The following is a 21,648-nucleotide window of genomic DNA, read 5'->3' as shown; positions in this document are numbered from 1 at the left end:
AACTTTTTCAGAATATAAACCTGGATTTGGGGACCAATTTCATAATTTGGGGCCATGTAACTTATCTAGTGGCCTGGATAAGATCTCAACTAAGTAATGTTGCAGACCAGGTGCAAACCCTGCTCAGCCATGAAATTCACTAGGTGACCCTGGACCAGAGTATAAATATATAAACTGCCACGTGGGGATTAAAAAACTATGGGTGTCATCCAATGTCAATCCCACTCAGGGCATAGCTATAGAAATTACTGGACCGAAGAGTGCCCTGTCCATTATTTACCATGGGTCTACTCTGAGTAGACTCCTTCCAACCTAGCAGTTCGAAAGCACGTCCAAGTGCAAGTAGATAAATAGGTACCGCTCCGCTGGAAAGTAAATGGCATTTCCGTGCGCTGCTCTGGTTCGCCAGAAGCGGCTTAGTCATGCTGGCCACATGACCCGGAAAAACTCTGCAAACTTCGGCTCCCTAGGCCAGTAAAGCGTGAGGAGCGCCGCAACCCCAGCGTCGTTCGCAACTTAACTTAACGATCGGGGTCCCTTTACCTTTTACTCTGAGTAGAACAGTGACTGCAATGCTACACCAGGACGAGGTTTTCCATTCCTTACAGCATTTTCGTAATGTTCCAAAGCTTTCAACAGGTCTTAAATAAATATAAAATATTTTAAACAAAAAGCACAACTGCGCCTGTTCACACGTGATTTGTGCCCCTTTTCGAATGTTCTGCTGTTGCTCAAGCAAGACTAACCACTATAGCCCCAGAAACTGGCCTTTCCGCCCGCATAAAGCGAACCTTACCGTCAACACTTCGAGCGCGAGCGGGAAAAGGAGCGCGCAAGCTCTTGGAATCGGCTTTTATAAACTCGCCCCACTTCCCAATTGGCTGGTACTTGCGCAGGGACGCTAGCCAATTGCGTTGCCTTGTCGCGCGACCTTCTGCAGCCAATCGTCTTCCTCCACCTACAGACTCTCCTTCCACTGGCCGGCACAGTCTACAACTCCACGCCATTGCTCCCTCCCCCCGCTGCTAGCAATCTCTCTCGGGACATTTGATTGGATAAGCCTGACGTGACTCAAAGTCGGCACAGCCATAGAGGCAAAAGAAAGCAAGGTGGGGAGTAGACGGAGGCCTTCTCAGCGAGACCAATAAAAAAGCAGCCGGAAGGGCCGCGCGACACGCCGCTGGAGCAGGCGCTCATGGGATCTGTAGGCCGCAGGCTACAAAAGAGGAATCTCAGTGAAGCGCTTCACTGGGAGGAAAAACCACGAATCCCGGCAGCCCGCGCGGCGAGCGATACGGGATCGTCATTTCCGGCCCGGCTTGCTGGGAGGCCCAGAGGTGGGGAGCAGACAACCAGGCGCTTGGCGGGGCAGGAGCTGGACTCTGGCTGGGAGAAGGCGGGGGAGCCACCATGTGCCGGGGGGCCGCGCTTGGGCCGGCCGCCTCCTCCCCCCGCCACTCCCCCGCGTCAGGTGAGAGCGCGAGGGGCGGGGCCTGTGGGTGGTGAGGGGGAGGGGCCTCCTGAGGCGGGCGCCCCTCCCTCCAGGTGCTGAGGGGAGGGAAATTATTATTATTATCATCATCATCATCATCATCATAATCATATTCTATATCTCTTTAAGGGGCTCAAGATGGTATACGTGGTTTTTTCGTACCCCCAAATGCATTTTATCCTCACAACAGCCCTGTGAGGTAGGTTAGGCTAAGGTAGCATTATTCATTTACTACGTGCTTTTTAGCATAATAAGGATATTGAGATTATATATATACAGTATACACACACACACATATACATACTGCAATATATATGGCAGAATATATATATTTTTGCCTGCCCCTCCATTTTTATCCTCACAACAAACCTGTGAAGTTGGCTATATTGAATATCAGTTACTGGCCCCAAGGTCTGCGATTCTGTTGTTGTTGTATCGTATTCTTTGTCGTTGTCGTCCATCCTCCCCGCTCCTCCCTTTTTCTCTACCCAACAACCCTGTAAGGTAGGTTAGGCTGAAAGATAGTTATGGGCTCCAAGGTCACATTGCAGTGTACATGGTTAAGTAGGGCTTTGAATCCCTCATCTTTGACCAATCTTCTCTTCTTGTGCCCTTTCCTTGTGTGTCCTGGCTTGGATTGTAAGCCTGTGGATGTGAATTGTCTTATTTTCTAGAGGGGTTTTGTTGTTGTTTTTTGTTGAAGAGCACTACAAAAATGCTTTAAATCAGTGGGCAGAAAGCATATTGAAATTTCTGGTAGGTGTCTGAGCAATTTCTTGTAGATTGGCAGGTACATAATATATAATATGTTAGAATAAAATAAACTCCTTTTCCCTATAACGTAATATAATAGCTGTAAACTATAATAACTGTAGCAAAATGCAACCCCACATTATAATAGTGAAATGAAGAAAGATTTGTTGGGGGAGGGTAATCAGAATTAGGACTGGCGGTCACCCCCCCCACCTTTGGTATTCTAAATAAATTTGGAGGTTCAGATTTCTTTAATTCTAGTCCTTCACACCAGATTACATTTAGCAGATTTCAGGGATCTAGATGTTAAAAAACAGAGTAGATTCCACAGACTTGAATCTTGACCATACTCGCTTTAAATATATATATATATATTTAATGTCGGTGCTGATTGGGATGGCAGTCCATTTGGGCACCCAACTGACTGCTCTAACTACTTCAGGGCAACCAAGGCAGTGTCTGATCCATACAAGGGCCTGCAGCTGGATTGCCACTGCCTTCTCAGGCACCCTGTCCAAGAAATGAGTACAGTGGTACCTCGAGTTGCAAACGCCTCAGGTTACAAACTCCGCTAACCTGGAAGCGTTACCTCGAGTTGAGAACTTTGCCCCAGGATGAGAACGGAAATCATGTGCAGCGGCAGCAAGAGGCCCCATTAGCGAAAGCACACCTCTAGTTAAGAACAGTTTCAGGTTACGAACGGACCTCCAGAACGAATTAAGTTTGTACTAGAGGTACCACTGTATTTGTGACTGGACAGTAGTTATTTAACACTTCTGAGTGCTGAGGCAGGGCACACCAGTATCTCTTTCAAGGCAGATGGCACACAAAGCACTCCTGCAGCAAACCCCACCCCCCACCCCCAGATTTGGAGGGCCTTTGCAGTGTACTTCAGAGTTGGAGAACCTGTGACCCTCCAGATATTGTTTCACTACAATTATCATCATTCCTTGCTGACTGAGGCTGATGGGATTTGGAGTCCAATACTATCTGAAGGGTCATAAATTACCCACTCCTGCTCTAAGTCCGCCTGCACACCATACATTTAATCCCCACCCCTGAATCCTGGACACTGTTGTTTACCCCTCACAGGGCTACAATTCTCAGCACCCATAGCAAACTATAGTTCCCTTGATTTTTTTCCCCCTGGCAGGTGTGGGACCAGTGATGTGCTTTAAATGTACAGTGGGTACACAGCCTTAGTCTTTTTATGAGATTCTGATTTTATAATTTTTACGGTGGACTTCCTTGAGTTTAGGACAAGTGTTACAGCAACTTACTGTTTCAGCCTTAAGTTTGCAGGCTGCAAGAATGTATTTCATGGGTTGCTTTTAAAAAAAACCTTGATATGTTGCAAATGGATGGGTTTTTTTTTTAAAAAAAAGAAACACTTGCCCTTCTATGAGTAAGGAGGGCTTCCCTTTCTTGGCTGAAGCCTGTTGGGAATGGCCGAGATGAGGAAGTGCAAGATGATTGGCTGAGGTTGGTAGGGGATTTTCCTGATGGATTTACATATCGCCTATTGCTCTGCATGCCTTCCTATTTACATCACTGAGAGAGCAGACTACAGCAGAGGCCAGCAGGCATGGAAGAGACATTTTGAAAGAGGGAAATCTTTGCCTGAGATCTTCTCTGTGGAGTGTTCTGCATGATTCAGCTCTCGGTCTGCATGTGAGGTAAAATACTTCCTCTGTGGACTCTCTCGCTCTCACTGGGAAAATACTGTGGCTCTGTGTGAGCCCATCAGCAGATCACTAAACTGCTGCCTAGATCAGAGAGAATTGGAATCAGTTGTGTCAGTTGAATAACTTGAGCTCAAATCAGTTTATGGACTTGAAAAACCTTCATGTTTTATTTTTCCAACTTAGATGCCACTATTCATCCTCACAGGCTCCCAAGGTGGTTAACTGTTTAGGCTCCTGTTTTGTGTTAGCTCTTAATGGAGCTGTAGAAGGTTTTGAACTCTTAGGTGCCTGAGCAAAAGGATGGTTTGAGGTGTCCTGGTTTTGACTGGTGTTAAACTGTTTGCTGCTCTTTATTCCCACTCATTCTGGAGAGCTGCTGACTGTTGCCTCCTTCCTTGGAGGAAGGTGCAGTGTTCTGCCTATGGGCGGTTGTACTTCATAGTGGCTTTGTTTAACTTCCCTTTCATGCTTAGGAGGTTTTGTGTACAAGGAGGGCATAAATGTCAGTGATTCCAGAGTTTTCATTTCTCAGGGCAGCTCTTTAAGCCAGCTGGTCTTTCACCCATTGGATGAAGTGCTACAGCTGTTTTCTGGGCTCTTGGGCCAGCTGAAGCAAAGGTTAGCCTTGTGCACTGCTTTTAAATTTGGTTTTAGAACAAAGTTAAAGCAGACAGTTGAAAATCACCTATCATTTTCTTGCTTCTCTGATTTTGTTACCTTTTGAGATGCAAGGAGGCTAGGTTCTGGTGGATTGTGAAATGGTGCTGGGGGATGGAATGCAGTGTGCTGTAATTTGTCCAGCAATAACTAGCAAGGGTCCAGACCTTCCTAATGTGCAGGTGCAGTGTTAGAAACTCAGATATATAAGCTGTGCACCAAATGGCTCCTTAAACCAGGGTTGCAGTCACCAAAACGGAATGTCTAGTTGCCATTTTTGGGTAACATGGCTCAGTCTAAATTGTTATTTTTCAAAGGATGCACTGAGTCTGATTGATTCTCAGTGAAACATCTGGCTAGTTCAGATGACAACCTTCAGCTAGTTTAAGAGCTTTGACAACTTAAAGCAGAAAAGTCCCTTGATCCAGGGACAGTCCTCATATATATTGGCCTGATCAGATCTCTTTTTCTTAATGGTTACTGCTCCTGCTCAGGCTGCCTAGAAGAAACATTATGGTTCCAGAAATTCATTCCTAATTGTACAGATAAAATATAACTGATAGCATTCTACAGAATGGGGTATTAGCATGTGAGAACAGTCCAGATCCAAATCCAATGATTCCCAGGATGCACCTCCAGATAGTGGAGACATCAGGTGCCATCCTGGCTGCTAGGCATCTTCACTTGGTCACAAGTAGTTGATAGCCAGATGCAAAATGCACCTGCCGCCTGACTAATTTTGAACACTGCCCAGGTGCATCCAATATGAATGTGGGCTGTTTCTGGCTTTCTGCTAAGTTGGTGCATCATAGATGAGCCCTATGCATCAGTTTCCATGGGTATATGTGACCAGTATTTCATGCAGCAAGCATGTGAAATGTGAGTGACATGTCCTTAAGTACCTAGAGCAGCAGATTAGTCCAAAGCCCCTGACAGAGGCCTCGTGTAAGGTTTTGCATGCACCATTCACAAGTTACACATTTACAGCAGCAGCAGCATAGCAAATGTACTCTGAGTAGTGATGATTGCGGCATGGCAGAACAGCTCTAACTGCACAGGGATGGGAGATACCTAGTGGTGCTAGCATAATCAATAATATAACTAGAGTCCTGTTGGAACTGATCAAGGGTCTCTCTAGCTCAGCATCCTTTTTCCAGTGGTGACTTTGCCAATGTGTCCAGGAAACCCAAAAGATAAAAATGCTGAGAGCCAGCTTTCACATTTTAGGGATTACTTCAATGCTGAATTATGAAAATGTTCAGCTGTTTCTTTGGCAGCATTGTAAAATGCCCAGGTGACTCAGCCTGACAACCACATGTGAAATACCTTTAAGGAAGTAATTGTGAACTGATTTCAGTGCAAAGTGTCTTGGCTTGGATTTGTGTTTTAGAGGGTTAGACATGAATTAGTTTCCATCCTTTCTCAGTCTATGTAAGCTTATATTTTTAAAAATTCTATCTTTTCGTTGTTGTAAATAATGCATTAGGTTCTCTCTTAAGCTTATTTAACACTGATTACAGTGGTACCTCGGATTAAGAACTTAATTCGTTCTGGAGGTCCGTTCTTAACCTGAAACTGTTCTTAACCTGAGGTACCACGTTAGCTAATGAGGCCTCCCGCTGCCGCTGCGCGATTTCTGTTCTTATCCTTAACCCGAGGTACTATTTCTGGGTTAGCAGGGTCTGTAACCTGAAGCATCTGTAACCCGAGGTACCACAGTATATGCTTCCTAGTGTAGTTTGGGGGAAATCCTTGGTACCCTGTCTGCTGTGGCAGCTAGCAATTTGAGATATTTATTCACTTACTTTAGTATCGGGCTGGCAGTCTTGCTTTTGATTCTAGTGTCTGAAATTTTATTTTCTTTCTTTTCTGTGATAGTAGCAGCTTACTTAACCAGTTCTTAAATGCTTGGAATATTTCTCTTCCTCCGTATTCCATAATTGGGCTAAACTAATCTTTGCTGCCACCAGCATAAGCTGGACCAAGCTTGAGCAACATTTTCTGGAACAGATCCAGTAGTAGTCCTTCAGGTTCATCTGTTAACATGCCTGTATTCATAAAACTGGTAATGATCTGGGGAACCTGTGACCCTTCAGTTGTTAGACACCATCGGGCCAGTGGCCAGGGATGATCAGAACTGCAGTTCAGTGACATCTAAAGAACACAATATTGCCCATTCTTCTTCTATTCCCAGACAATAGGAGGGGTGAGACTTGGACAAAATAGCCAGCTCCCAGGGAGAAACATAGGTGAGCCCTCAGTTGCTTCCTCATACCCTGTTTAATTTTGCCCAAGAGGTGATACTTCTGAGTGGTTTTGAGACATCAAGATGGCTGCAGGCTCTGCACTCTTGACTGAAGAGCTTTTGTGGTACCCTTCCAGTATTTTCTCAGCGAAGGACAACCCCGCTGATAACTAGCATGTCTACTTAAATAATCTCTGTGTTGATAATTTGCAGCTTTGGTCAAACCAACCTGCCTTGTCAGTTGAAGGTGATTCTGTTGTGTTAGAGTTTGTTGGGCTTGAGTCTGAAGGTGCAGGAGACAGATCCATTTTCTCTGATGCAGCTTTGGTGAGTGCCCATGAGCTGCAGCAGAAGTTGGCTAAGGAAGCAGTTTCATGGGCTATGGTCAGTGTTCCCACGACAGTGCCTGGATCTGTGGCCTCTAAGTGCAGATCAACAAATGCAGGAAACGGAGAGCCCTGTGGGTTTTTCCTTTCTTTCACCATGAGTAACTCTGCTTCATTCTAGAGTCCTGTAATTGTTTGTTTTCTTCTGAGTAAACAGACTTGCAGCAAAGGAAACAGGAGGACACAAATACTACTGGAGCACATCAGATTTTATAAGGGGGCAGGGAGAAGGAAGTCTAAATGTAAATAAATCCATATAAATAATTCTATGACCAAAAAAATGGCATAGGTTTCTTATGTACCAGCACATCACTTGGCCATATCCATCTGGCTGGCCAGAACTGAGAACAAATTCATGGAGTATTAAGCTGTCAATAGCTACTAGTCACAGTGGCTTTGCTCAGCTGCCTCCTGAATACCAGTTGCTGGGAATCACAAATGGGGAGATGGCTGCTGTTGCACTCATACCCAGCTTGTGGGATTCTTATTGGTGCATCTGGTTGGCCACTGTGAGAACAGGATGTGGGACTAAATGGGGCCTTTGCTCTGATCAACCAGAGCTGCTTTTATGTTCTTAACAGAATGATGGCCTCAGTGGACCCTGACTGGTCTGACCCAGCAGGGCTCTTATGTTCTTATCCCTGTTCCTAATCATATACTGAGGTGGATGGCTTCTACCTCCTCTCTGGCATCTGATTGCCATCAGCAACGTGACTGACTGAAAGCTCATTCTTTCAGCTTACTATTTCAAGTTTATTTTTTATTTTTTGGGCAAAAACAGAGAAGTAAATTAAACAAACAAACAAACAAAAAAGCACAACCCTGAGTTGCACAGCTGTCTTTTCCAAACAGAGGCAGGCCGTGGGACCTGGTTCCAGTCATTCCACCACCACCTCTTCAAGGTAGGGCTGCATGTTCTTCTTTGCCAGCTGTGTCGCAAGAGGCTGCTCAAACTGCTTGTGTTCCTAGTGCAAAGTGAGAGGTTTGGTTTGCTGATGGAACAGGCAGGCTAGAACGTGGCTTAGCACGTACAGTCTTGGGAGTAGAGAACACCAGAAGAGACTAGCTGCTGGATCAGATCAAGGTGGGGGGGGGTGTGATTCAGTCCAGCATCTTGTTCTCACAGTGGCCAACCAGATGCCCCAGTGGGAAGCCCACAAGCAGGACCTGAGAGCAACAGCACTCTTCCCCGCTTGTCATTCCCAGCAACTGGTATTCAGAGGCATGCTGTCTCCAACAGAAGAGAGTAGGACTTACCCATCCAACTTGGTGGCCATCACTCCTTCCTGGAGCTAGGGCACTGTTGCTGGATAGGTGCTTCTGCAGAAAGAGAGCTTGTCTCCTTCCAAAGGTAAGATCAGAATATTATTTTTGTTTTTTAAATTCTCTCATACCAAATGTAACAGATTTGTAGAAAAGGCTTTACATCCTGAAAAAAAAGGTAATGCATGTACTGTTGTAAACCAAGAAAATCTTTAATAAAAAGTATTTTTTTAAAAAAAAAAAGGGACGTGGGTGGCGCTGTGGGAGCCTAGGACTTGCCAATCAGAAGGTCGGCGGTTCGAATCCCCACAACAGGGTGAGCTCCTGTTGCACGGTCCCTGCTCCTGCCAACCTAGCAGTTCGAAAGCATGCCAAATTGCAAGTAGATAAATAAATACCGCTCCATCGGGAAGGTAAACGACGTTTCCGTGCGCTGCTCTGGTTCGCCAAAAGCGACTTAGTCATGCTGGCCACATGACCCGGAAGCTGTATGCCGGCTCCCTCAGCAAATAAAGCGAGATGAGCGCCGCAACCCCAGAGTAGGCCACGACTGGACCTAATGGTCAGGGGTCCCTTTACCTTTACCTATATTTTTTAAAAATTACTTTAATTAGGAAAACAAAAAAATAAAAACACCTCCATAAGATATAAACAAGGCACACATCATTACAGTCAAGCCACCGTTAAAAAATGAGTCAGGAAAAATTAATTAGATCCTGCCTATGACCAATTCTCCAGGAGGGTCCTCGATTGGTCAAAGTAAAACAAAATACTCCAAAGAGCAATATAGCATTAAATAGTAGGATGTGCATTTAAAAAATAGGGCCATGTTTCTCAAGCTGTGCAAATCACTTAATTAAGGCATTCCTTAAATTACTGAGGTCTGTCACATTCTTCCTGACTTTGGAACTTCATTTGGTGGCCTCGCCAAGCTTCTACATACCCCCTCTCCACAGTTGGTGTACATACATTTGCTCCAGATGACGCCACTTTATCTTTGGCTGGAGGTAATTAGATTCACAGCAGTCAGAAATTCACAGCCCCAACTTTTTTGGGGCAGGAAGTCAATCCAAGCCTTTCCTGCTTATATTCCTGTTGGGCTTGCAAAATCATTTGCTCACCCTGTTTTTCTGCTGTCATATCTTGTTTAATTACTTACTGTGTCTGTGGAATGCTTTCCCTAGTGAGGTTTGCCTGGCACCTTCATTATACACCTTTAGGTGCCAGGCAGAAACATTCCTTTTTAACTAGACCTTTGGTTGATTTGATTGACATCCTATTCCCTTTTAAAATGTGGGTTTTTTTGGGGGGGGTTATTGGGTTGTTTTTATTTTGATTATATATTTTGTTGTCTTATATTTTGATTTTGTTCTGTGAACCGCTTTGAGGCCTCTGGGTATAGGACAGTATATAAATCATCATCATCAACATCTTTTTCTGTGTTTGAAAGCCCACATGGCTGAGCATACAACTAGATGCTCAAGGGCCTATTCCTGGGGTCCTTCCACTTTTGTTCCTTCATCATGTTTATTTTGTGGAGCTCCTGTTTCATTTTACATGCCCTTTTAATCTATGAAAGTTCATCCCTTCTTTGGCTGCTGGTCTTAAACCCATTTCCAGGCTGCTATGAATAATCCAAGGATGTTGGTAATCCCTAGTAAATCTCCCTTGCTAGAGAGTCTTTTTTCATGGCATTGAAAGAAGTGCCTTTTTTGGAAGCATCACAAACTCCATCCCTTGTACTCATCTCAGGATGCTGCAGGCTTCTCTCACCACACACCTCATTTAATTTAAAAATTAGAGCCTACAGTAAACATGGCTGCTTGGCCACATTTTGTCTGACTCTTACGTGATGTGTGTGAACCAGCTTAGAATGTTTACTTAATAGCTGCGGCGAGAATTTTTGTAGAAAAATGGCTAGTATCTACTGCTCTTTAATGCCACGAAAGTGATTGGTTTCTGCTGCTTCTCACAGCAGCAAAACCCAAAGTTAATTTCCTGTTGAGTGAGGTACTACCTCTTTATATTGATCTTGAACCTTTTGCCCATCAACTTCATAAGAATGTAATTGTCTCATCTGGTTGAAGTACACCTTCATTTTGTGTTTAGTGAAATTTTAGCTTGGAAGTAGCGAAACCATTTCATATGCCACAATTTTAGCATCCAACTCAAACCAAGGCTATACAGGGTGGGGGACATTCCTTTGTTTCCCTCTTCCCCCATGCCCCCCTTTTTTTGGTTTCATTACTGGCTGCTTTGAGAATTTGAACCTAGTAAAAAGTGTTTAAAGAGCTGGGGAAAAGAGAAAGCACCTGGATGCTGAGCTCTCTTGTAAGAATGAATTGTTAGTTTCTCTGTTACAGTGTTGACGGCTCCACAGTTTGCCTTGTCGTTTTCTGAGCTGAACAGGGCAAGTAGAGTCCAGGAATTGCAGCTCCCTTAATTGATTCAAGGTTTTGCTCTTGGCCTCTTCCCACATATGGCTCAGGTCACATGGAAGAGAAATGTTTTTGCAACAGAAGATCCAAGTGTGTTAGCTGTGCCTCCTCCAAGAAGCCAGCCCACGCAAGGAGAGGTCCAAGCACCTAGGTGGCTTTTAGGTGGCTCACAGAGCAGCCTAATAAGTGGCCAGCTAGGTACCGCTTCCTTTCCTAGGCCTGCCACCTGACATGTGGGGATTGAACCCTGAGCTGTGTGTATAGGCAAAGGCTGAGTCCCAAGCTCTGCCAGAGCACAACCCCTGAGAGAAGTTTGTATCAAGGAGAAGCACATCCAGCATCTGCCCTCTGGAGGGGCTGGATCTGGCTTCCTTTGGCATTTGTTTACATGGTAACCCTTTGTCTTTTTGATCCAGTCAGACTCTTGGAGAAATGGTGGGAGTGTTTCAGGTGGACCCACCATCTTCCATCTTTACCTGGGTAGAAGTTGGTCTGAGAGCAAATCAGCCATACAGTTCACCAGTTCAGACAATTATCTAGCTGTCATTTAGATCATGGAATCATAGAAGGGAAGGGATGCCAAGAGTCATCTAGTCCAGCCACCTGCAATGCAGGAATCTTTTGCTCAACATGGAGCTCGATCCCACGACCTTGAGATAACAAGTCTCATGTTTTACTGACTGAGCTATCCAGCTGTTTCCCAACCTGGCACCCTCCAAACATTTTTGAGTACAGTGCCCATCAGCCCAAGCCAGCAGGGCCAGGTGAGGGCATTCTCTGTGGCAGCCCCTAAGCTGTTGCACTCCCTGTCCACAGAGGTGTGCCTTGCACCTTCATGATACAGCTTCTGGTGAATATTGAAGACACACCTCTTTATCCTGGCCTTTGATATCTGAAATGTATATTTTTAGGACCCACCTTATTTCTGTGCTTGTCAGTTGTTTTAAACTGCTTTAATATTGTATTTAAATGTTGCAACCCACCCTGGGACCTTAGAGTGAAGGGCAGAATAATAGCAATAATCGTGCTATTTTTAAAAATATTATGTTATTTTAAAAAAATATTCTTAAGCCAGCTGTGCACAGGCTTGGTGCAGCACCTTTTGCATGTCTGAGATAGATTATAAATAAAGTATATTGTCCTTTAACAATGTTCTTTATTTTTATGTTACCAGAGGCAGCGTTTAGAACATTCAAATGTGGGGTTAGATTATGAGCGCCAGTAAGAACACCCGCTACAATCGTTTCCCCAGTGGTACAACAAACTGTGCTGCTTCAGAAAACACTAACGGGGTAAGAGAATGCAAGATTATTTTGGGGGTGGGCCTTTAGAGTCCTGGCTTTTGTTAGCTTACTCTCTGAATTTCTCAGAAAAATGGGCTATGCTTCTCTTGACAGTCTGTAGTCGTATCCAGTCACCCCTCCTTTTACTAACCCTGTTTAACTGGTGCTTTCAGTCCACAGAGGACAGATTATGTGATGATGTGTTTCCTCTCTTTTTCCAGACCAGAATGGAGACAACTTTTGGGCCTGCTTTTTCTGCAGTGACTACCATCACCAAAGGTCAGTGTTGAGCAATCTCTAGTTATTATCACACTGCATTGAAGGGTTATAATTTTGCTTCTGTGCATTGAACAATGAAACCCCGCAGCATCTTATGTCACATCCACAACATGTATTTATAAACATGGCTTTCCCCAAAGGTGCTGGGAGTGGTAGTTCTGGGAGGGGTGAACTACAGTTCCCAGGATTCTTTGTAGGGGAGCCATGTGTTTGAAATGTATGGTGTGAAAGTGTTTCACTGGATCACAGTGGACAAGGTCCTCTCTCACATGTCCACATAATGTTCAACCCCACAGGTGAGTTATGGAGGAGAGGTGCTCCCCTCCTGATGGGAGAATATACTGGGAGAGGCACCCTCTCCCAACAACCAACACCAAGAGCCATTTAGGGCTTTAAACATTAGCACTGACACCTTGAAATCAGACCAGTGCAGTTCTTTTAGGGCTGGTGTTATATGATCCACTGTACAATGTTCCTGACAGCAGTCTAGCCTCTGCATTCTTCAGTAGCTGTGGTTTCCATGCTGTTTTCAACGGTAATACTATGTAGAACACACTGCAATAGTCTGTCGTACTTTGTGGAGTTGATGGAAGCAGCCAGATTTATTTATCGCCAATGAATTGCAGTAGGCAAACACCACAGCAGTGTGTGCCCGGTGGTGTAGGAAGGGGGGTGCGGTGGGTGTGGACCGCCCCTGGTGTCATAACTGAGGGGGGTGACCGTGGGGCCTGGCCTGCAGTGTGCCCGAGCCACACATCTCTCCTGGGGAGTGACGCAGTAACTCGGGCACCTGCAGGCTCCATTCTGCCCGAAACAGCAACATGGGGCTTGTGGACTCCATGGAGGTTCCATGCAGCATGCTCTGCCCTGGCTTGCCTCGCCCCATGGGCGGCTTGCCCCGCCCCTGGGTGCAGAGCATTTGTGCTGCCCCGGGCGCCCAAGCAGCTAGCTACGCCGCTGTAGCAAGCTAAAGAAACCTTTCATAGGCAGAGCCAATTGAGAGCACCAGTTGGGAGTGCTTAATAAATACACATACCATGTGTGGCTGTAATGCCAACAGCCGCTAAGAGTAGGAGCATTCATCTTCAACTGTTTTTTGAGTTTGCGGGGTTAAAAGCCTATGGAGGGGAATTGGAAGCTCTTGTTCCTTTTTGTTCTCTTTTTCTTTTATGTGTGTGGTTGGGGGAGTGCTGTCCCCCCCCCCCCCGAGCTGCTTCATTGGGAAATTGATCTATGGATAGATTATAGAGCAGCCTTTGCCAATCCAGCTGGGGTGGAAGGCAGCAGGTTGGCGAAGGCTCTTCTAGAGACATCTGATCTGGTGTATAGAAGTTGCAGAATTTCTCAGATGCCTGTCCTGGTTCTTCTTTTAGCGGACGGGAGTAGTACGTTCAAACAGCATCGCCGGACACCCTCCTCTTCCAGCACGCTCACCTATTCCCCTCGCGACGAGGACGATGGCATGGTATGTTCTTTGGCATGAAGGGTCACTTGCAGCTGGGAGAGGAATGGGGTTAGTGCTGTGGGAGGTGGCTTTGCCAAGCTGCTATCATGGACTCTGCAGTTTGCATACTTATGTTTTCAAGTCCCAGTTTCTGGTTGCCTGCTTTTGTTCCCTTCACTTCAACACCACTAAGAAGGTGCTCCTCTGCACATCAATTCTATGCTGTGTGAAATGGAATGTAGGTACATAAGCCCGACATTGGATTGTGCCACCCACAGACCTCCTAACTGTGTTCGTGTCTGTCTGCTTCCATGGACCTTGAGCAGGAGGCTTCCATGGTAGGGAATGTATTTGCAGCTGTCAGGGTGCAGACCTTGCCTGTGCTGTTATGGTTTCTTACCTGCAGTTTTCCAACAAATACATGTCTGCTGACAGGCTTCGGACTATGGTCTCAGCCTAGCCTACTTCACAGGGCTGCTGGAAGAATAAATGAGAGTATTTGGCTTCAGCCAGACATCAGTTGTGTAGTACAGAGCAATATGTTAAGTATTCTCATGTGTGTACACACAGAGAGTGCACACTTAGGCTTGCCTGGTCACAATGCTGCAGTAACAGTAGAAAGCACAAGCCCCGGCCCCCACTCCCCAAAAAATCAAGCTGTAGGCCTAGCATCCCTCCAGATTGGATTGCTGAAACATGAAGCTGCCCTTTGTCTTGAAATGTCAATTGGTGTGAAAAGCTGCTGTTGTCTGGGGTGTGGTGGTTTGAATACTTTACCTTAGTATTCCATCAGCACTGGTTATCTCTTCATTTTTGGGCCAAGTTTAAGGTGTTGCTTCTTACCTTTGTGCTGACAGCTGACTTTTCTTCTTCTGTTGTGCCCTTTCCTGCTGCTTCTACCCCAACCTCTCATTTATATGGATATTTGCTTTGCAGATTTGTGTAGCTGTTTCCATTTTTATTTTGATGTAGACAGGATTTTATCATGACCTCATCTGATTTTGGGCAACGTATGTCACTCTGGTTTCTGTTGAAGAAGCATGGGGTTTGAAAGCCTTTACATTAAACAATAATTCCCATCAGTGCTCTACATATTGAATCACTGTATCATAGAGGCACTGTGGGCCGAGCATCCCTGCTTCAAATCTTTCATCAGCCCAGCAAGATCGCTTGGTAATCATCAGCCAAGTGCTGTGACTGTCTCAGTTTCCATCTGCAATAACTATTGTGATGGCTACTGGCTTGCTATACTTATTTTAAGGCATTTATATTCCACCCTTCATAATATTTGTCCCAAGGCTATTTATGCTGCACTTAAAAACACACACCAAACACAACAGTATACTATGCACTGGCTGAATTAAAATCAATAAACAAGTAACACACTTAAATAGCCATTAAACCCATAGAGAGAGAAGCAGAGCTTAAAAGACAGCTTCTTTCTAATGTTAAAAGTACAAACCATTGAAAACATCTTCCCCAACAGCCTAAAAGTTAACATGGTGTATCTTAGGTGGGTCCCCATGAGTAAGTGAGTTCCATAATCAGGGTGCCCTGTATGAGAAAGCCCACCCCTTTGTGGCCACCCACTTGACCTCTGAGAAGACTCTCAAGGAAAGATCTTGAGGTTTGGGCAGGGTTAGTATGGGAAGAGGTAGCCCTTTTATGCTACCTGGTAGTATGAATTTCGGTGTATAAATCTGTTTCATTTTGTGTAAATTACAGTGTATTCCACACCCATCAATCAGGGTGGTTTTATGGTCAAATATTAACATATATAATAACAACTAATAAAAATAAACTAATAGCAATTTTCTTAAAGCAGCATAAAAGTAATAGATGGATCAACAAAAGCTAAATGCCCAGGAAAATGACAAAGTCTTGGCTGCGTGATGTAAAGAAACTGGAGAGGGTGTCTGGGGAGAGCGTTAGAAAGCCAAGGCATCACCCCTGAAAAGGCCCTTTCTCTTGGAGCCACCCACCATACTTCAGATCAGCCTTCCCTGGCCAGCCGCCCTCCAGATGTTTTAGATTTTAACTCCCATCAGCCCCAGCCAGCATGACCAGTGGTCAGGAATGATGGAAGCAGTACCCAAAACATCTGGGGGTGCCAGGCTGGGAAAGGCTTCAGACAGCAGGTGAACCCAGAGACTGGCCTCTGGAGATGGTCTCCTAAGTACAGGCAGGCACATAGCTGGAGACAGGTGAGTCTTTTGGTACCCTGGTCTCAAGCCATGGAGGGATTTAAAGATCAAGGCTATCACTTTGAATTGGGCCTAACAATGGAACAGGAGCCCGGAGCAGTTTCCAAAGCGCGGGCAGCATTTCCTCCAAAGGCCTCCTGAAAAATATTTGTTTCTCCAGGCGCTTTGGGAGAATCTAAATCAATTCAGTGTTGGTCAAGTGTTCTGTATTTTATGGTTGTTGCTTTTTTACGTGATGGTGACTTATACGTACGCCTGTAAATAAAAACAGAGTAATGGAAAAAATTGTATTATTGTAATAACCTGCAGCTTTATAAGAGTATATATTTAAAGTAGATGAATAAGCGAGCAAATTAAGTTAATTTGGATATGCAGAAGATATTAAAAAATAAATTTAAGGAACTGCAGAAAGAGGGAGAAAGAAGTCAGGTTTTGAAATGTTAAAATGATTGTAAAATTAGTGAAATGTATAAACCTGAAAAGCATAAACATTTTTTTAAAAAGAGTAATGACTGGTTCCAGTTAGCAGAGTTCAGGCATTTTTCTGAACTGCATATTCCCAATCTTCAGTAGAATAACCTGAAGCTTACCAGAGCATTACTGCTAAGTAATAAGTATTTGTTGATGAAACAGTCGTAAGAGCTGTGCCCTGACTTGTGATATCCGTCTTACTCATGGTCTGGATTTCCTTTTGAGGCTTGTATAATACAACCTGCTGGTTGCCTAGTCTGAGAAGTATTGGGAAAGATTTCTAACTTGGTGACAGAATGTCTGCTTGCATGCAGAAGGTCCCAGGTTCAATTTCCATCATTTCTAGGTAGGGCTGGGAATTTCCCCCCTGCCTGAAACTCTAGCGAACTGCTGTAAACAACACTAGGTCAGCAAGACCACAATGGTTTGATTTCTGGGGAAGACCCATGGCTCAGTGGTAGAACACCTGCTTTGCATGCAGAAGGTGGTAGGATCAATCCCCGACGGCATCTCTAGATAGGGCTGGGAAAGACTGCCAATCACTGTAGGCAACACTGACTAGATGGACCAGTTGATTCAACTCGCTATAAAGCAGCTTCCTGTGTTTATTCTATTTGGATTTTCTGTAGTCACACTTGGCTCCTTGGCTTTTAACCATTGCCATTTAACTGCCAAATCAGTTCAAATGACACAGTCTTCTGAAACCCCCAAAGCAACCCACCCAGCCCCGCTACTCAAGAGATCCTCTCTGGTGCTGCTTTGAGGAATGCTGTGTTAGAAGTCTGAGGGGCGTGTGGTTCCACTGGCAGAACATCCCTTCCTGAGCCAGTCCCAGAAAGCTTGCAGCCAGGACGAGGCTGGCGATTGGTGGGCTTTCTGCCCAGCTGGCTCTCCCGCCAAACAGGAAAGCCACAAAGCAGAACCCGGACTGAATTGAATAGGAGGAAGTCTCCAACCATCTACGCAAAGAAATTTGGCAGAAGTGAAAGAGGCAGCCTAACAACAAGTGCTCTTAGGAACAGCAGCACCCATGAGAGAAGCATGTTACCCTTTGGGTAAAGGATCCTAGCCGGGAACTGGCGCTTCTGGAAGGAAGCCCAGCCAAGCACCCAGAAGTTCCATGTCAGGAAGGTGAGCCGATATGCAGAAACATCAAATATTGAGACAGAAGTAGGCACTTGTAAATTCCAGGAGCTGTTTCACACTTGTCTGAGGTTTGTCTAGCTTGAGTTTGCAGTTTAACATTTCTTTTGAAAGAAGCAGGTTTTCTGCAAGTCATTTAGCTTGCATAAAATGAAAATGAGATGATTTACAGAGGGCAGGAGTGTGTATATGTATTTTCAGGTGAGGTATTAAAAGATACAGCTCTGCAGACTAAATAAAATCTGTTCTGTCTCCTCCTGCCTTTGCCTCATTGCTGAGGCCCAAATTCACCCAGATATCACTAAATTTTAAGAAGCTGCAGGGTTTTTATTGTTGCTCCTAAAATGTGAACAACTTGTAGTTGTTACAAAAATGGTGCTGTAGGGTTCCTTCTGTTCACTTAGAGCATTAATTGGCATTCTGCAGACCATCTTTTACTACCAGAATCAGAGGAACCACCCATTGAAATGGAAGCTCAGTTTCAGTTCAGCACAAGATATGTGGATTTTGCAGAAAAGCCACAAAAATTCAGCTTCCTGCAAATCTCGGTTTTGGAGTAGAGATGAGACCTTTGAAAAAGGCAGTTGCCGAGCCCTTTATGATTGCTTGAAAATCTGCGGCAATACCTGGTGAAATCTGAGGAGGCAGAAAATATTTGCAATGTCTAGAAGATGCTGACCCTCCCTGTGAACGATGGAAGCAGAATAAATTTGCTGCATAGTAAAAAATGCAGAATAGAATGCAAAAACAAGAGAGATGCAGGCTTGCTTAATTTCTATAACTTAGAAAGGTTGCAGAATCCAGCTTTGATTGGCATAGAATGTTGATATGAATTTAGTTCAAAGAACACACAGCCCTCACTTACGTGTGTAAGCAAGAGTTTTCTGGGATCTCCCACAGTGCCCAAACCCCAGACCAACTGCTAAGCATGGCAGAGCCCTGCTCTGTGTTTTGTCACATGTGACTCTAAATTGCTGTCCTTCTTACTCACTCTCTCTCTCTCTCTCTCTCTCTCTCTCTGCAGCCACCAATCAGCACTCCACGCCGGTCTGACTCTGCCATCTCAATCCGCTCGTTGCATTCAGAGTCCAACATGTCCCTGCGCTCAACTTTCTCTCTCCATGAGGAAGAGGAAGAGCCAGTAGGTATTTGGGGGTTGTTGGCGGTGGTGGTGGTGAGAGTTTTCCATAAAAAGATGCAGAGGATAGAGCCCAAGGGCTTTTATAAACTGCCAAATAGAGGAAAGGCGTGTAATGTGGCAGCCATGACCCAAGTAATTGGTGGCCAAGGAAGATAAATAGCAATGCTGTGTACATTTATCAGGTGATTGGTAACTGAAGCAAGGTTGGTTAGCCTGCTTCCAGCTCAACCTACGAAATGCAAATCTCTACCACAGCCTTGCTGCAGGAAGAGTTTTTCTAAGATCCAGACTTTGGACCTGTATAGAGTTCAGAACTGTGACCATGCTGTAAAAATTATTCACACACAAAAATGCACAAACCAGATCCGGGACCTTTGTAATATCTTAATTGCATTTTAACCCGTTTATCTCTTGTTGGCTGTAGTCACAAGCAGCAAAAGGTTTGTTTAGATGTGCAAATGTAAACTTTTAGTCATATTTTCAGGTTGATTTAAACTAGTGGTTCCCAAAGGGGGTGATACCACCCCCTTGGGGGTGGGAGTGCTAATGGGATTAACTAGGGGGCACTAAGGGCTGCAGGGAGCGGTGCTAGAGGTATAAATGCTGGTATTGGAAAGCTGGTATTACTGGAGCAAGTTAATTTTGTTGAATTATATAAGCTAAATAGTTCTAATGGGATTTTGAATAAATGTGCAATTCATTGTTACAGTTTTGAATTTTATTGTGTTTCTGTCTTTAGTGGGCTGTGCAAACCACTGTTCTGAAAAATGCTTTTAATAGGGTAGAGTAGGGGGCACTGTGGATGGGTTTATGCAATCAAGGGGCTCGTGGCCTGCAAAGGTTTGGGAAGCACTGATTTAAACCCTTTGCAAAGCCTGAGCTTGGACTTAGTTTTCTGCTTGCTAATTGTTCTTGGCTCTTGCACTCTGCAAGCTCACCACTTGTACTACGGAAGGTTGCTGAATCTGAACAAAAAGGGTGAAAGCTTCCCTCGTTTACCTTTGTTTTCTGGTTGTTCTCCCTGCTCAGGAGCCGCTGGTGTTTGCTGAGCAGCCCTCAGTGAAGCTCTGCTGCCAGCTGTGTTGCAGTGTGTTTAAAGATCCAGTAATCACGACCTGTGGGGTAAGGACAGGAACCAGGCTGCAGTTTCAGCTGCACAGAAGAAGAATACATTTTTTAAAAAAGCTACAAATGCTAGGAATCCTTTTCTTCCTCCCCCCACCCCCGACCGATAAATAATGACTTCTCTTAAGAGAACAGATTTATAGCGATGGAGAGGAAGAGGAAGAGGAAAATTGTCACCTTTTTCAGCCTGGAATGTTATTGTCTCACGAGTGATGAAAATCATTTTTAAAACACTAGCATGTTGTAGCTTTGTTGCTTTACACATATTTCATGTTGTACAATTATGTTGAGTTTTTGCATATTTAGTCTCGCCAGCTTTTTTCTTTCCAATTTATTTGTTTATAAAAAAATATTTGTATAATGCTGCAGCATTAAAAAATATCAAAGTGGTTTACACTTTGCAAAGTGGTTTGCACAATGAAAATAGAAAAAAACCATAATATAAAACCATTTTAAAAGTTAAAAACTGGCATCAGTCGTTTTGGAAGGATATATTCTTAATTGCCTGCATAGCCTTTACAGAAGTAGAAAAGGTTTCAGCTGGCACAGAAGGTGCCTTCTGGATCTCTATTGGCAGAAAGTTCCACAGGATTGGGCCACTAAATGACACTATTAAGGCTAAGTTTCTTGGTTGAACCTTTTTAAAACAACAACCCTGTGTTGTGTTACACGCAGATAGCAAGTATATAGCTTTTTAAAAAAAGAAAGAAAAGAAAAAGAAAGAAAGGTGGCTATTGAGGGATTGGGGATCAAGTGTCTGTCAGCAGAACCTCATTACCTCAGGGAAGATGACTCAGCCATTACCAGCCTTTCTAGCTTCGTGGAATATCCATATTTTGAAAATCCTTCCTGCAATCCTGGAGAGCCATTGCCAGTACGTATAGATAATTCTGGACTAGGCAGACCCAAAGGTCTGACTCAGATCTTAAGGCAACTTCCTGTGCTCCTAGGACTAGAGGGAGATTTTGCCTGATCTGGAAAAGTGATTCTTAATGGTCATGCACTCTCTTTCTTCACAGCACACATTTTGCAGAAGATGTGCCTTAACCTCTGGTAAGTGCTCAAAGACATAATTTTGCAACATTCTCAGCTGTCTTTTCAGGGGGGCGGGGCGGATGTGTGTTTCTTCCTCTTTTGCTTTCTTTTGAGAAATGCAACTTGTGCTTGTATGTCTGCAGCTCTCTTCACCCCTCTGAGAATTCTGTGCCTCCCCTAAAACTCAAATGGTCTGGTCCTGCTTTGCAGATAGATTGTCCTGTTAGCTCTCATTGAAAAGTAGCTTCTTGATTTCATCAGAGCCCCAGAGCTGGCGCTGGGCCACTAGGCTCCAGTCAGTCTTATGCTTTTTTAAAAAAAAAGGGTTTATGGAAGAAGAAAACCCCTGTCAAAGATGCATAACCAACCATTATTTGCTGATGCTCTATTGATGTTGTTAATTATATTTTAATGAATATTTATGGGTTGATTTTATTGTATTTTGTTTGTTACTTGATATCCTTAATGAAAGTGTTGGTTATAAATATTTCAGTAAATAAGCAAAATCAACCAGCTCTTATACAGTCAAACCTCGGAACTCGAACGTAATCCGTTCCGGAAGACTGTTTGACTTCCAAAATGTTTGACTTCCGAGGCGTGGCTT

At 44.4% G+C, this 21,648-nt stretch overlaps 1 protein-coding gene across 5 annotated transcripts in view; it reads left to right on the top strand.

The window, feature by feature from the left end:
* The first annotated feature begins 1,180 nt into the window (after positions 1-1,180).
* Positions 1,181-21,648, top strand: part of TRAF7 (TNF receptor associated factor 7) — a 33,358-nt gene continuing 12,890 nt past the window's right edge. Inside the window, exons 1-8 of one of the 5 annotated variants that reach the window (XM_083584703.1) lie at positions 1,334-1,471; positions 1,622-1,691; positions 12,094-12,211; positions 12,424-12,481; positions 13,855-13,946; positions 18,768-18,884; positions 19,914-20,006; positions 21,029-21,062. In XM_083584703.1, the coding sequence (XP_083440829.1) occupies positions 12,131-12,211; positions 12,424-12,481; positions 13,855-13,946; positions 18,768-18,884; positions 19,914-20,006; positions 21,029-21,062 (475 nt within the window). In that variant the 5' untranslated portion in view covers positions 1,334-1,471; positions 1,622-1,691; positions 12,094-12,130. Of the gene's footprint in view, positions 1,472-1,621; positions 1,692-3,771; positions 3,922-8,424; positions 8,570-12,093; positions 12,212-12,423; positions 12,482-13,854; positions 13,947-18,767; positions 18,885-19,913; positions 20,007-21,028; positions 21,063-21,648 lie in introns of those variants that run through there. The other 4 variants (XM_083584704.1, XM_083584701.1, XM_083584702.1 and 1 more) reach the window with 4 other exon arrangements.

The sequence above is a fragment of the Podarcis filfolensis genome (genome assembly GCF_964270895.1).
Source record: "Podarcis filfolensis genome assembly, chromosome: 14".
NCBI lineage: Eukaryota > Metazoa > Chordata > Lepidosauria > Squamata > Lacertidae > Podarcis > Podarcis filfolensis.
The sequence above is the reverse complement of the archived record's forward strand: the minus strand, read 5'-3'. Positions and strand labels throughout refer to the sequence as shown.